The following is a 14,181-nucleotide window of genomic DNA, read 5'->3' as shown; positions in this document are numbered from 1 at the left end:
ACACTTCTGGTGTAAGCAGCCTTCCCAGTGCTATAACTATAGCTAACAGCCACACTGGAAGTGGGTCCCTGCCTGTGATGACAGGCCACCACACACTCCCCTGTTTTGGTTACCTTTTAAGCCAGCCAAATCCATAACTAGTTCAAAATTCAAAATTAAATGAATTAAAAAATTAAAATAAATACTGTCAGCATTTCAGCTTAAATGTTTACCTAGTAATACAGGCTTGTGGCGGTGAGATAAGAGTAAGGACCTTGGCTCCATTCACTGGGCACTGCCTCCTACTGTGATGCCACTGATCCTTTGTGGCCCCTTCCTGGCACCCACAGAAACTGAGACTATATATCTGTCTTTACACTGAACTATGCATGCCCTAAGGCAAAGACTAGGTAGGATTTCCTATCTGTAATCCAGCCCCAGGGAAGAGCAAGGTCTTCATAGGTCTCAAGAACCTTTGCCTGTAGGATTCAGACAGGTAAGCAGGCAGAACAATGAATCAGATAAGGTTCTGTGCTTTCTACTACATTCCTCAATTTACAAATAGGTGAAGTTAGTTGCCTAAAGTCCCACAGCTAGGAAAGCTCACAGGTAAAAACCCAGGTCTGCCCTGTTTTCTGCCCTCTGCTGCTTCTACATAAATGATAACACCACAAGCAGACACACCTCCACAGACAGCTTGATAATGTGGGTATAATGTGGCTCCTGCCTGTAGTACATGCTACAGATAGCATATCTGTAGCATGGCTATCCCAGGGCCTGAGAACTGCTGGCACCTCAGACCTTGACTAGCAGGCTTCTGCATATACCAAAGATGGTTTTCACTTAGGTGACAAGTGTCTGCTGGTCCAGGCCCAGGTAGCATTCTCAAGGGGGCATACCAGACAGAGAGGGCTCACACCCAGAGTGCTCCACTTCTAGCCTATGGATTCTAGAGAAATTGGCTCAACAACTCCATTTTTAATTGTAGGAAACCATCCATAAATATCCAGGTGGCCAAACTTGGAGGAGGGCAAAGTGTTTAAGGGGCAAGTAAAGTTTTTGAATCAAGGTTCCACATCAGAGGAACCAAGGCATTTCATTTTCAACAGAGCAGGGTTAAGTTCTTCACAGAAATGTCATTTATAAAACAAGATATACACATGCATCAACGGATTCAAAGTTACAGATACACTGGAATGCCCCTGGAATGAACTCTGCACCTGCAATCCTTCAAGCCAGCACAGAGTACTGGAGAAGGGTGGTCCATATAACTGAGGCCTTAATTCCTCATTTGGAAGTCCCTGGGCCCCCTGAGGCCATCATCCTGCTTGGTCACTGGCTCTACTAGACAGAAGAAGAGTCCAAAATTCAAAAGAAAAAACCATGGAGGAAAACCATGGAGAGTTGATATCATCTTTGTGAAATCCAGGTCACTTTCCCCCACCCTCCACCTCCACTCTAGCCAGGGTCAGTTCTGCCCAGAGGTGTCACATATCAGTGGCCCAGCTCCCTTTCTCTCCTGCTGGTAATTTAGGGTGAGTCACATTTCTTCCCTGGACCTCAGCCTTCTCATCTGCACAGTTATAGTTCCTCCAAAGCATTCAGTGCCTAGTAGATCGTGTGAAAGTACAGTGAAGAGGGAAGGGGTTGGCCAGTGCTAAAAAAGCATTCAATAGGAAGCTTTACTCTCTATACTTAATTAAGAATATCTGGCCTCCTAATAGCCACTATATAAACACTTCACAGCAACTTTTAAAAATTAAGACTTTTTTGTCTGCTCACAGGATTAGCAATTGTGTAAAAAGCAAGTTCTAGCATGACTGGGGAGAAAAACAAGTTCATCAATCAGTATAACCTGTCAGGGTAACTGGACACTGTTGTTCAAAATGTTAAAAGACCCAACAATTCCACCTTTGAACTTTAGCCCTTGGAAATACTCATTAAGTGCTCTCTGATACAAGTACAGGAACATGTCCTAAGAAGTGGAGGGGAAGCCAAACCCATTAAGAAGGCACTGCATAGATAAACAAATGCCCAGCCCAATCATGGGGCACTAAAACAGGCAGGGAAGCTCACCATACCTTCAACTACATCTTGTCCAAAGAACTCAGAAAATGTTACTAAGTATCTACCTACATATTGATTAAAAAAAAAAAAAAAATAGGACATACAGGGACATGCCCAAACTGTTAATAGGGATTATTAAAATGGGGCAGGTGTTAATATCACTGGGGACTTTCATGTTTTATATACTTGTGAATTGTCTGATTCCCTTTAAAAAGAAAATAAAAACATGACTACATGTTAATTTTATCATGGGGGAAAAAACACATGAAGGTAGAAAAAGGATTAGTAAGCAGTAAATTCTACCTTAATTCTAAAAAACTTGCTGGGCATGTTAGCAGTCTCAGGAAGGGCAAAGCTAACATGTTCAGGGGAAGTTTGAATCCTGGGTTAAACCAAGCATGTCTGGATCTCCACCCACATCTTTGGTTTCCTCCCCTACAAAATGCACTGGTCACAGCTGCCTGGCCTGCCCCTCAGGACTACCATGAGCAACAGTAAGAGCATTCATCAGAGGTACACTGGAAATCAAAAAAGAAAATCCCAGCAGTTCAAAAACAAAAACTGCTTTTCTCTTGAGAAGCAGTGAGAAAAAAACAAATCTGGGGTAAAGAGCAGGCTGTTCACCCTGGCTCAACCTTGCCAAGCTGGGTATCCCAGACATAGGCTGGGACCTCACTGGGCCTTGGATGTCTCATATGCACCTGGAAGACAGAGCGTCTGTACTCCCCCTGCTGGGCTATACTCCCCCTTGGCACCAGAAGATATTGAACTTTACTGTCATCACCAAGGTCAAGCTCTTCAAACCTGTGGGTGCTAATGAGAAAGGATTTTTTTTTTTCCTGAGAGATGATAACAATCGCACGTTCTTCCAGAAAGGATGGTAAGCACCCTTAGAAAAAGAAAAGAAAGGCTGCTTTAATTTAATTGCACATAAAACTGCTGAACACAGAGAAGTTTCCAGTGGGTTTGCAGGAGAGTCACTGAGATTGTGAGCCCCAAGGAGACAGAGAGACCAGCCCATCCCTGCCCTGACTCCCAACCCTGGGCCAACATGGTGTCACCTCCAGGGCCTCCATGGCCAGCTCAGGTGGGTTGTGGTAGTGGATCTTCTTGGGGTAGCGGGCAGCCTCCTCATGCAGATAGTGGCTAGCCTGCCTATAGTGCAGCAGATAGACGGTTGGTGGCTGTTGCTGCTTCTCAGCCACCTTGCCTAGCATATAGTGGATGAGCCATTCCTCTTCATCACCATCACCCTCACAGTGAGCTGCCGATGTGAAACAGTGCCTGGCTGTCTCCAGCATGCTGTCTCTCCGGCCCTCCATCTGTAACAAGTCCCAAGAGCATAGGCCTTAGGCACAAGGATTGAACCTACCCAGGAATCATGCTTTTTCCAATATTAATTCAGTTGATTTGTTGACAAAATTTATATTCCTCTCAACAACCCTGAAATCAGACTGTTGTCAGCATTTCCCAGCTGATGATAATGAGACATGAAGAGCCCTGGGGATTCCTCACAAGTACACATAAAGTAAGGTGCAGAACTGGACTTAAATTAAGTGTGCCTCTCACCAGTGTAATGTCCTTTCTTATGCCCTCCCCCTGCAGCTCTTAACAGTTTATGAATTTGTGAAGTACCCACTGACCCCCTCTAAGGCTCCTATCTATGATCTATGTGGCTGCAGCAAAGACTTGTACCTGCAAAGGGGAAAGAGTAGAGGGCTGGGGCTGCTATCACCAGAGGGAAGAACCAGGCCAACAGCAATTGTGGCATGTCACTGACAGTCTCAGAATGTTGGGCACAATGACAAAAGCTCATCCTCCAGGGCAGAGGGGCATTCAGAGGATCTCAGTGGCACAACTGTGGGCTGAGACTCTCATTCAGTCCTCCAACAATCCCATGATAGTGTTAACAATGCCATCATCTTTTTTTGAGTTTTGATTAAAGATGAACACTGCAGAACTTAAGGCTTAGCACCATCTATCCAACCAGCAGTTCCCTTTCAGCACACTGCTTTCCTGGGAGACCTTTTTGGGCCAGGGTACCTTACTTCTGTACTAGTCTAAACATGTCAGTTTGAGGGGTGGGGATACAGTTCAGTGGTAGAGTATCTGCTTACCATGTGTAAGGCCCGGAGTTTGACACCCAGCATCACCAAAACACCAAAACCAAAACCAAATGTCAGTATGGTTCTTTTGCTTCCTTTTCAAGGAGGCCAGGGTTCCCTGCTGAACACAGACCTCAGGCTAGACCCAGCATCTCCCACTAAGGGTGCCCCTTACCAAAAGAAACTTTAAAAAATCCCAACACATGGTCAAGAATTTTATAAGGACCCAACAAATTCCTTGAGGAAAAAGGGAAGAGACACTTTCCTTCTGGTGGCTACCACCTCTCGCCCTACCAATTAACTACTCTCAAATTGATGACTGACAAGTCAGGTCACAATAGTCTGTCCCTGAACTTGCCTGCACTGATTGGGTGTCTAAAAACCAAGGGGACAAGTTATCATTATGTATGGTATGGCTTGAGCCTCCTGGGAATAATCACCCCTGAACTCCTGGCTTGAATGTGAGACAGGCACAAAGAATGTCTGGAAAAGAATTCTATAGTCCTGAGGGCACTCTGGTCAGACAGAAGGATGACAAGGCCCCTTTGCTTAGCTGGTCCTCACCTGCTGCACAAGCTCAGGAGGCAGCTCCGCTTTCCATTGCTTCAACTGGCGTGAAGCGAATGAGTGCAAGGCATAGGACATGGTGCCATACTCAATCCACAGGGACAGGTTAGAGCTGTCAATCTCCAGGGCCCGCCTGAAGCAGTTCAGGACAGGTGTGGCATGTTTCCAGATTGGTCCATCACTCTTCAGCTCATTGGAGTTCAACTTATCCTGAATGCGACTGGCCCGGGCCAGAGCCATGCCTGCCCAGGAATCAAACCTGGAGTGGGTGACAAAAAAAGCACAAGCTAAGACCACCATTGCCCTGATAGTAGGGCAGTTATGATGGCTCTGAGGGTAGGCAGAAAGGCACCGTGGACAATGTACTACCGTAACACTAGAGCTCAAAGCCCAAGATCATGATTTGGACCAGCCACCTCTCAAAGTCTCAGTTCCTATATCATGACATATATCTAAGAAGATCTACCTCAAGAGAAAAGCTGCGGGTTGTTGAAAGATAAAATGTATAAGTCCTTCTACAATTCACAGGCACTCAATGACTGCTTTACTGGATGGGCTCTTGGACTTTACTGCCTCTGTTTCCCTGAACTGAGGAGGAATAGCTCTCGTGGAAAGAAACAGGGGCACTCTGCAAAGCATCAAAATAGGGCCCAGTTAAAGTGATGGGGAAACTTTCAGCAGGTGTCATAGTCCCTCCTCCTACACAGGCAGAGCCTGCATCAACATACTTACCAAACAAGAGCACAGTCACCAGCCACTCCTCTCCCTGTTTTCCCTCTGGGACCCTGAGTAGACTCTGACCTTTCCAGCTCAGTTCCCAGCAGTAAAACAAAGAATGAGGGGGAATATGTGATGGCTGAGCCCCTATTATTCTGAGATCACCTATCTGAAAGAAACTTAGGGTGAGAATGTAGAAACCTCTCTGTGAGAATAATCAGCTACAAAGACACCAAGACCAAGATAATTTATGGGCTCTTAACAGAGTTCAGAATTTTCTGAATGCTAGATAGACAACAGAAAAAGGAGCTAGAAGGATGAAAGTTAGAAGTTACTCTCCCATATGCCAACAATTCTTGCCCACCACAGCTAAAGTTAGCTACTATGACTTTAAAAAGGGTTAATTGTCTTCCTGAACTATTTAATAGTTTACCATATCTCCAAGATGTTGTCAAGGAACCTTGTGAGTTCAGATGTACTTTCACTGCACTTCAGTACCCAAGGAGGAAACTGTATTAATGAAGGAAACAGAAAAAGACAGAAGGCTCACTGGGGTAAGGAGGACAGCAAAGACAAAGGCTTCATCCCTCATTCATTAAGGACAGCTACTGTAGGCTAGCCTCTGAGTACTACCAGGAAGCCTGTCTACAGACATAATACCTTCAGAGGCTGATCAGCCACAGAGGGTGGTCTTATTTTAATTGTGACACAAGGCTTACCTCCTAGGTGTGCCAGCCATGAGAAGGTATCAAGTGCACTTGACTTCATGAGTAGAGCAGGGCCTTTAAGGATGTTCAGGCCAATCACATTTTAAGAGAAAGTTAAGCAAGGCTTCTTAGGAAGAAAGCACAAGTCTCACACATACATACACAAGTCTCTCCTACATGTATCAGGTGACAACCACTACTGCCAATGATGCCCTGAGTCTCATCAAGGAAAGAGAACTTCAGTTTGAGTTTTTCCTATTACCCTCTCTACCCCAAGAAAACAACCATAATTAAAGAACCTGCAACAGAAACACTTAAGGGTACATATAACCCAACTTCCTGGGGCCTGAAACCAGAAAGGAAGCAGCACAAAACAGCACTTCCTTGTCTCACACACCAAGGCCCAAATTATACTTTGGACCTTCTCTGACCCCCTATCCCTTTCAGGGAAAGAAGCCTTCTGTTCTGTTCTTTTTATGGAGAACCTACTTTTCTAATAACTGTAGTGCACTAAACTACCTTCTTATTTCTTTTCCCTGGCCCCCTTGTTGTGAGCAGGGAAACTCCAAACTGGCCTCCTGAAGATCTGGCTGAGCCAGTCACCCCAACCCTCTGGGTAGCCAGCCTGGCCCTAGCCCAAATCACCCACCTGTTAGGGCAGATGCAGATGTCATGCATGTAGAATTTGATGGCCTTGGACTGCTCCTTGTTTTTGAAATGATAATCAGCCAGGAGGTAGTAGAGTTCATTTACTACTGGAGGAGAGGGGTCAGCCCCTTCTGGGAGGCAGGGCACCTACCAGGTAAGAGAGTAAGTATAAGAGGAGGTGGCCTCAGCTATGCCCTATAAGCCCAGGACTGCTTGGTCCTATCAACACATGACAGATCCCTGGCTTCTCCTAACCCTGGCATCTTATGCAGAGCAGGAAAGAAACCAGGGCATACAGGTAGCAATGATGTAGGGGAAGAATGTGATCTGGCCCCATAACCCCCACCTCCTTGTATCTACTGAGGCCCACCTCAGATGATGTCCCCTCAATGTAAGCAGAGACTTTGTCTAGGCTCAGTGCTGGCCTCTCTGTACGGGGCACAATGGTAGCAATTCTTTTCAGGAGATTGGCCAAATCAGCAGATACAGTGCTGGTCTTGTAGCTGTCAAATTCAGGAAGGGTCTTGGGCTTAAAATACTCAAACATAAACAGGGCATCCTCCCATATAAGATCCACCTTGAAAAAAGACAGAAGGCAGATTCATATTACACTCAGAGTAAAGAAAAAAGTTTCTCCATAGATATGCATTATGACCAATGTAAATAAGGTCACAATATATTAAATGGTCTATAACAAGTCCCCATTACACTTCTTAAAATCTGCACACCCAGTGTAATCCTTAAATTCAAGTGTTTGAAAGTATAAGCCTAGTTTTTATAAAGACAAATATTTTAACTGAGGATTATGCTCTGTGAGATCACATGGCTCAGCCAGAGGGTGGGTTCTATCATAAATGGGGGCCTGGGGCCAGCCACTGACCCTCTCTGTACCACAGCTGCTCCCTCAGTCATTTGGTTGATGAAAACTGAGTGCTGACTCTGAGCCCGGATAGTTTTAAAGGCAGGAGCCAGAGTGGAGACCCTAGCCTAAGAAACTCATATTTTAGAGGACAAAATTCCTAAGATTAGAGAAAAACTGACAGTATTGAGGAACCATGAGCCAATAACCCAAGAGTGCTTTAAAAAAAAAAAAAAAAAGAGAGAGAGAGAAAGAAAAAACCTCTAAGGAATTATTCATATCCAAGTTACAAATAAATCTACAGAGAATTGCTACATTTTTGAATCATTTGTCAACATTTATGAGGACACCATTTTTTGGAAACTCTTTATCCTTTAATCAAAGGACATCATAAGGTCCTCTTGTACTCTTCTTGCAACTTGTTCTGGGACTGTGGAGCTGAGTATAACAAATCTGACATGTTTCAAAAGAGCTTCTGCTTCCCTGGAGCCCCACTCTTCATCAGAGCTGCCTCCTTCCCAGAAGGTGGCAGACTTACCTGCTGGGCTGAGTGCTCCTCTAAGTACCTGGCCTTGCTCTTCTTGCTAGGGAAGCTGTACAGGCAGTAGAAGCACTGCTCCAAGGCTGTCTCCAGCTCCTCCTTATAGGGGTGTGTGTCTTCAGAAGTGGAGGCAGCAAGTTCCTTTTGGAGAACTTGCACCTATGGTGAGTAGAAAGAGATGCCTGGAAAAGTAGCCTGCTGCCAGAGCCTCCCTGTCATAGAAGGATCTCCCCGGGGAGATCTAAACTCTTTCAACCTAAGGAGGCAATGTTTGTTGGGTCCCCACATGACCTGATTCCAAAAGACCTGCTTTCTAGAAAAGACCTGTCATCCTAATGGGGTTATCTGGACCAGTTCTGGCAGCAGCCTATTCCCATTGGGTTTGCTGAGCTGCCTTCTTTCCAAATACCCAGTTTCCACCAACTACTAGAAGAAAATATTATACTGCATTTATTTAGCTGTACACTTCCTAAATGAATTATTTACTTAGCACTTTTTTTTCCTAGGCAGTGAAACACAGTCCTGCTTTTAAGAAGTTAAGGTTCCAATGGAGATAAATATTTAAAACAAGTAAGTATAAGAACATAATTCCCATTAGGGTTGAGGGAATCTCCCTCAGACAAAATATTTGTGAGGATCAGATAGAATGTGAATAATATTGTAAACAAGTTGTATCTATAGATATGAGAACCTATGGCTATTGAATTATTAGTAAACAGGCATTCTTTCCAAGTATCTATGAAATTTTACCAAAACTAAATAAAAAACAAGACTCATAAAATACCAAAAGATAATACAGACCATATCCTCTAAATGTAATTCAATAAAGTTAGAAATCAATCATATAAAAATAGCAACCACTAAATATAAAAATTTCTGGGATGTACCTAAAAATATATTGAGGGAAAACTTTTATACATATGTTATATTATACTTCAATACATATATTAGGAAATTAGTATTAAAATAGCATTGTACTCAATAAAGAAACAACAGAGTATCCCAAAGAAAATAAAAAGATAATAATATAAATAGATAATATTAAAGTGGTAATTAGTGAACTAGAAAGTAAAGAAAAAAAAACAGATCCAGGAACTAATAGGTTATAGTTTGAAAACATTAATATAGACCTCAGGAAAAGACTCGTTTTAAAAATCATAGGCAAACATCATGAACAGTTTTATATTAATAAGTAGACCCTATTCTGAAAATATAATTGACTTGAGAAAAAATCTTAACGGATCTATATTCACTAAAGAAATCGAGTTTTAGTTTGGATCTGTGTTGAAGGCTTTATTTAGAGACTGCATCTTATCTCACTGAGTTGCTTAGGGCCTCACTGAATTGCTGAGGCTAGCTTTGAACTCGAAATCCTCCTGCCTCAGCGGCTGGGATTACACCCATGTGGTACCATGCCCATCTTAGTAGTTCTTTTTATAGGAATCCACACTAGAGAAATTCTCACAAATACACGTAAACAACTTGGTGGATGTTAACCTCCAAAATGGATAAATAATAATGCCATCACAATCCATAATGCCATAATATCATCATTAAGAGAATGATAATCTATTTATAGACAAAATGATACAATGTCTAGGATTTGCTTCAAAACAATGCGGGATGGGAGTAGATGGGGGAATGGCAATGCATTATAAATAAATAATTACTTTTCAGTGCTCAGCCTCTTGCAGTGTACTATACTATTACTTCTATTTTATTGTTTGGAAATTTCCATACTAAAAAGTTAAAAATAATTCAGATGCTCACACAATATATGATCCTATAAAGCAACTGAAATGAATAACCCAACATTACTTTTTAAAATGAATAAACCATTGATTTATATCAATGTGGAGATATCTATGTGTTGAAATTAATAAAAGCAAGCTGCAAGAGATTAAAAACCATATATTTTGTACTTAAAATTTTAAAAATCGTGCAACTATATGTTGTTCAGTAATGTGCAAATACGTAATAATTAAGCATAAAAACCTGGACTACAAAGATACACACCAACTTTAATAAAGTAAAGAGACGGAAATGAATATATGTTACCCTTCCTGTACCTTTCTATTTTCATTAGAAGACAAGTTTGCAGCAAATACAGTAGATTATTAATGTGCATACAATCTGGGTAGTGGTATGTGGGACACAGTATAAAAGGGAACACCCCAGAAAGTAGTAAAGGCTCCACAGGAGAGGGGCTATCTGAGCTGGGTGTGGATGAATAGATAAGAATTCCACAACCCAAAAAGAACATAGAATAAGAAATGCTAACTCTAGCTAGGGATGGTGGTACACACCTATAATCCCAGAGATTTGGGAGGTTGAGAGAGGAAGATAACAAGTTCAAGGCCAGCCTAAGCAACTTATCCAAGGACCTGTCTCAAAATAAAAAATAAAAAGGGCTAAAAATGTAGTTCAGTGGTAGAGCACCCCTGGATTCAATTCAAAGTACTGGGGTGGGGGTTGGAGGAGAGCTAACTCCAGAAAAGATGGGATACAAGAGAATTTCAGACTATTTCTACTCTAAGAGAAAGTAATCCACACAAAGGGTCTCTCTGATGTTGGTCCCAAAACACTTTCAAGACAGTCTTTTACTTACAGACCATGAATCTGAGATAAACTCCACAGCACCTATGATGAGTGCTCAGGCAGCACTTCTGGATAAATGAATAAGTGTCTATTTTATTCACTTGCTGAAGAAATATCACTGGGACAGAAATCTATGTCAGGCACTGCTCAACCCATAGGGATACTTCAGACAGCAAGACAGAAAAGGTCCTGGACTCAGGGATGCAATCTAGTTGGGGAGGGGCATGCAATACAAAAAAATAGCAAGGTATCCAGCTATAGGGGCAACAGAGAATGGAGGAACTGGGGAAGGCTGCTTCAAAAGAAGGAAAGGACCAGCCAGTCATATGTGACCCACAAGAGAGTGGCAGGCAGAAGGCATGGGGTTGAGAGTGGGGAGTCAGAGGAATCTCAAGTTGGACCCTGGGCACAAAAATTAGGAAGTATAAACAAAACACAAGTGTACTCATATCACTTTTACTCTCTTAAATTCACATTCTTCCAAAAAAAGACAGAGATTGAGTAAACTGTCAATAGGACCACATGCTGACCCCTTTAGCCTTCTCTTCTCTATCAGCACCACTCCTACCCAAGGCCAGCCTACAAAGGTAGTAAAGTAACTCATTCTTCCAATTTGAATAAGGTGACTTTGTGGAAGCAATGTCCCTGTACTAGGCAACTGTCAGAGGAAAGAAAGAAGGGGGCCAATTCCTGGGCATCAAAACAGATTCCACCTGGCATAAATCTTCCCAAAATGATCCTGGAGCATAAAGACATCCCAGGGTAAGCACACAGGCCCTTGGAGCTCACAGGGTAGGGTAGACACTCAGCCATCTGGAGCTGGGGCTGGATGGAACCTGGGCCAGAGGGTTTCCTCACCAAGTCTCCACATCCTCAGCATGATGCTTTGCCAACTGAAAGGCCCTACACATGCATGAGCTCTGTATATGCTTAATCTCCTTCAACGTATTTATTAAATAAGAACCTACTCTGTATCGCCAGGAGCAGTGGTGCACGTATGTAATTCCAACCACTCAGGAGGCTGGCAAGGTGCTAAGCAAATCAGTGAGATCCTGTCTCTAAATAAAATACAAAATAGGGCTGGGGATATGGCTCAGCGGCCAAGTGCCCCTGAGTTCAATCACTGGTATCCTCTCGCCAAAAAAAAAAAATAATAATAATAAGCTAATTTGTGCCAGGCACAGTACTAGATACTTGGATCCAGTCGTGAAACAACTTAACAAAATTCCCTATTTTTTCACAAGCTACATTTCAGTGGAGAAGACACACAACAAACATAATAAAGAAGCAAATTATATAGCATACTACCAGGTGATGAACTATGGGGAGAGTATAGAGCAGAGGAGGAAGATAGTAGGAAGGGAGGCTACAGCTGCAAAGAAGGTAAAGAACAGGGGATGGCAAAATTCTTAAAGGACCATACAGTAAATATTTCAGGCTTTGTGGGCTATAAAGATTGAAATATATACTTGACTCTGCTACTGTACTGCAAATACAGCCATAGTTAATTTGTAAATGAGTGGATGTGGCTATGTCCCCAAAAAACTTTAAAGAGACATTAGAGACTGGGTTGGATGCCTCTCCCTTGGCAAATCCAGAATACCTGATGCTCTGTAACTTGTCTGGTATTGCTAGGCCTCCCACTCAACAGAGAGCTTTGGGGATGGGGTTAATACTGCTTATCCTCAGTAACTCCAGAGAGCTACTACCAATAAATCACAGTTGGCAAGTTCAAGGAAGTCTGCTTATGGAGGCTCACTAAAGAATTATTGACTGAATAAATTAATAGTTATTGACTGAGCAATTATAACCTGGCATAACAAGTGGTATTGGCAAATAGGACTTAAAAGACTTTGGTGGTAATAGTGAATGCAGTGACTACTTTAAAAAAATTATTATGGCCTACTTTTGTGTCCAACTAGTAACAGAATCAGCAATAACTAGTGGAACTAAATTCACCTGCTATTTAAAACCAGGTCTATAGTTCCCTGAGTCTCAGTTGCACAAGGGAACTGGTATAGTTTGGATTTTAAAAGAATTTTTAAAAAATTTTTTTATGGTGCTGGGGATTAAACCCAGGGCCTTGATTAAACCCTTGCCTTGCGAGGCAAGCACTTTACCCCTAAGCCACATTCCAAGCCCTATAGCTTAAATCTTGATTGTCACCTAAAGGCCCATGTATTGGCACTATTGGAAGGTGGTAGAACCTTTAGAAGGCAGGGCCTAGTGGGAGTAAATGCTACTAGGGGCATGCTCTTAATGAGGATTTCAGGACTCCAGCTTTTTCCTATCTTTCTCGTTGCTTTTCAGCTGCCATGAACAGGTTTCCTCTACTACATGCCTTGCCACAGGACCAAAAGCAATGGGACCATGTGACTCTGGACTGAAACCTCTGAAACCGTGAGCCAAAATAAATCTTTCCTCCTTACAAGTTGATTAGTTCAAGTATTTTGTCACAATAATGGAAAACTGACTAACACAGGAACCAAGACCAGGTTTTCTGGCAAGTCTCAATAGTCACACACATATAGAGAGTAGTCAAAGAAGCACAGTGGGCCCTCCTGCATGAAAAGGCCAAGCAAGCTCAAGGGAGCCAACACAGCTGTGTTCCTCTTGGTATCCCCCCAGCGCTATCCCAACCCTGTACTAATAGCCCATGGCCTGGGGAAACCACGCACATAGAATCGTAGCAGAGCCCCATCTGAATTGCAGCACCAGGACCTTCTTCCCAAGTATTCATGGGCTGTGTTGAGCAGCATGAGGGAGGAAGGGAGCATGGGCGTCTCTGACATTCCTAGAGAAGAACAGACCAACAGATACAGAGTTAGCAGGAACAGTTGGAACTGCACACAGGTTGCATGGCTCTCTCTACTTTAGGGGCTTTTTTGTCTTTACAAAAGTGGCCACAGAATTTCTTACTTTCCATTATTTTCTTGTTTTTAAATAAGAATGATTTGATTTGCTTTACTAAAACATGCATATCAAAAAGCAATTCAAATCATACAGGAAAGAATAAAGAAGGAATGCTTCATTTACCAAAATACCAACTTCTAAGGATGAACCAATTTGACATTTGGGACAAATAATTTATAATAATGGAACTCATAGTACCATTTCCTAAAATTTCTTTTCTTTAGACATGCCTGAATATTACAGGGAAAAAAAAAAAAAGGAAAACAGAAGGGGGGAAAAAACCCTGAATTTCAGTCAAATATTTGGTTACCAATAGAATTATTATTAGTTTCTTAAAGAACTTCACTATTTTTGAAACTCTAGGCCATAATCTATTAGTGTCTTATGATTTGCACTTTTAGAGGGGATTAAGACAGAACATACCAGAACAGAAAATATCAGAAGGTATTACTCAGGAGAAATAACTTTCTTTTTTTTTTT

General features: G+C 42.4%; 1 protein-coding gene across 3 annotated transcripts in view; it reads right to left on the bottom strand.

Annotated features, from left to right (window-relative positions):
• Positions 1-14,181, bottom strand: part of Cabin1 (calcineurin binding protein 1) — a 140,252-nt gene that overhangs the window by 77,412 nt on the left and 48,659 nt on the right. For all 3 annotated transcript variants that reach the window (XM_076866211.1, XM_076866293.1, XM_076866339.1), the window contains 6 exons: positions 13,467-13,582; positions 8,188-8,349; positions 7,161-7,367; positions 6,792-6,937; positions 4,716-4,977; positions 3,108-3,368 (listed from right to left, as the gene is read on the bottom strand). In XM_076866211.1, the coding sequence (XP_076722326.1) occupies positions 3,108-3,368; positions 4,716-4,977; positions 6,792-6,937; positions 7,161-7,367; positions 8,188-8,349; positions 13,467-13,582 (1,154 nt within the window). The remainder of the gene's footprint in view (positions 1-3,107; positions 3,369-4,715; positions 4,978-6,791; positions 6,938-7,160; positions 7,368-8,187; positions 8,350-13,466; positions 13,583-14,181) is intronic.

Source organism: Callospermophilus lateralis, chromosome 1 (genome assembly GCF_048772815.1).
Source record: "Callospermophilus lateralis isolate mCalLat2 chromosome 1, mCalLat2.hap1, whole genome shotgun sequence".
Lineage (NCBI taxonomy): Eukaryota > Metazoa > Chordata > Mammalia > Rodentia > Sciuridae > Callospermophilus > Callospermophilus lateralis.
This window is presented reverse-complemented; position numbering and strand designations above follow the sequence as displayed.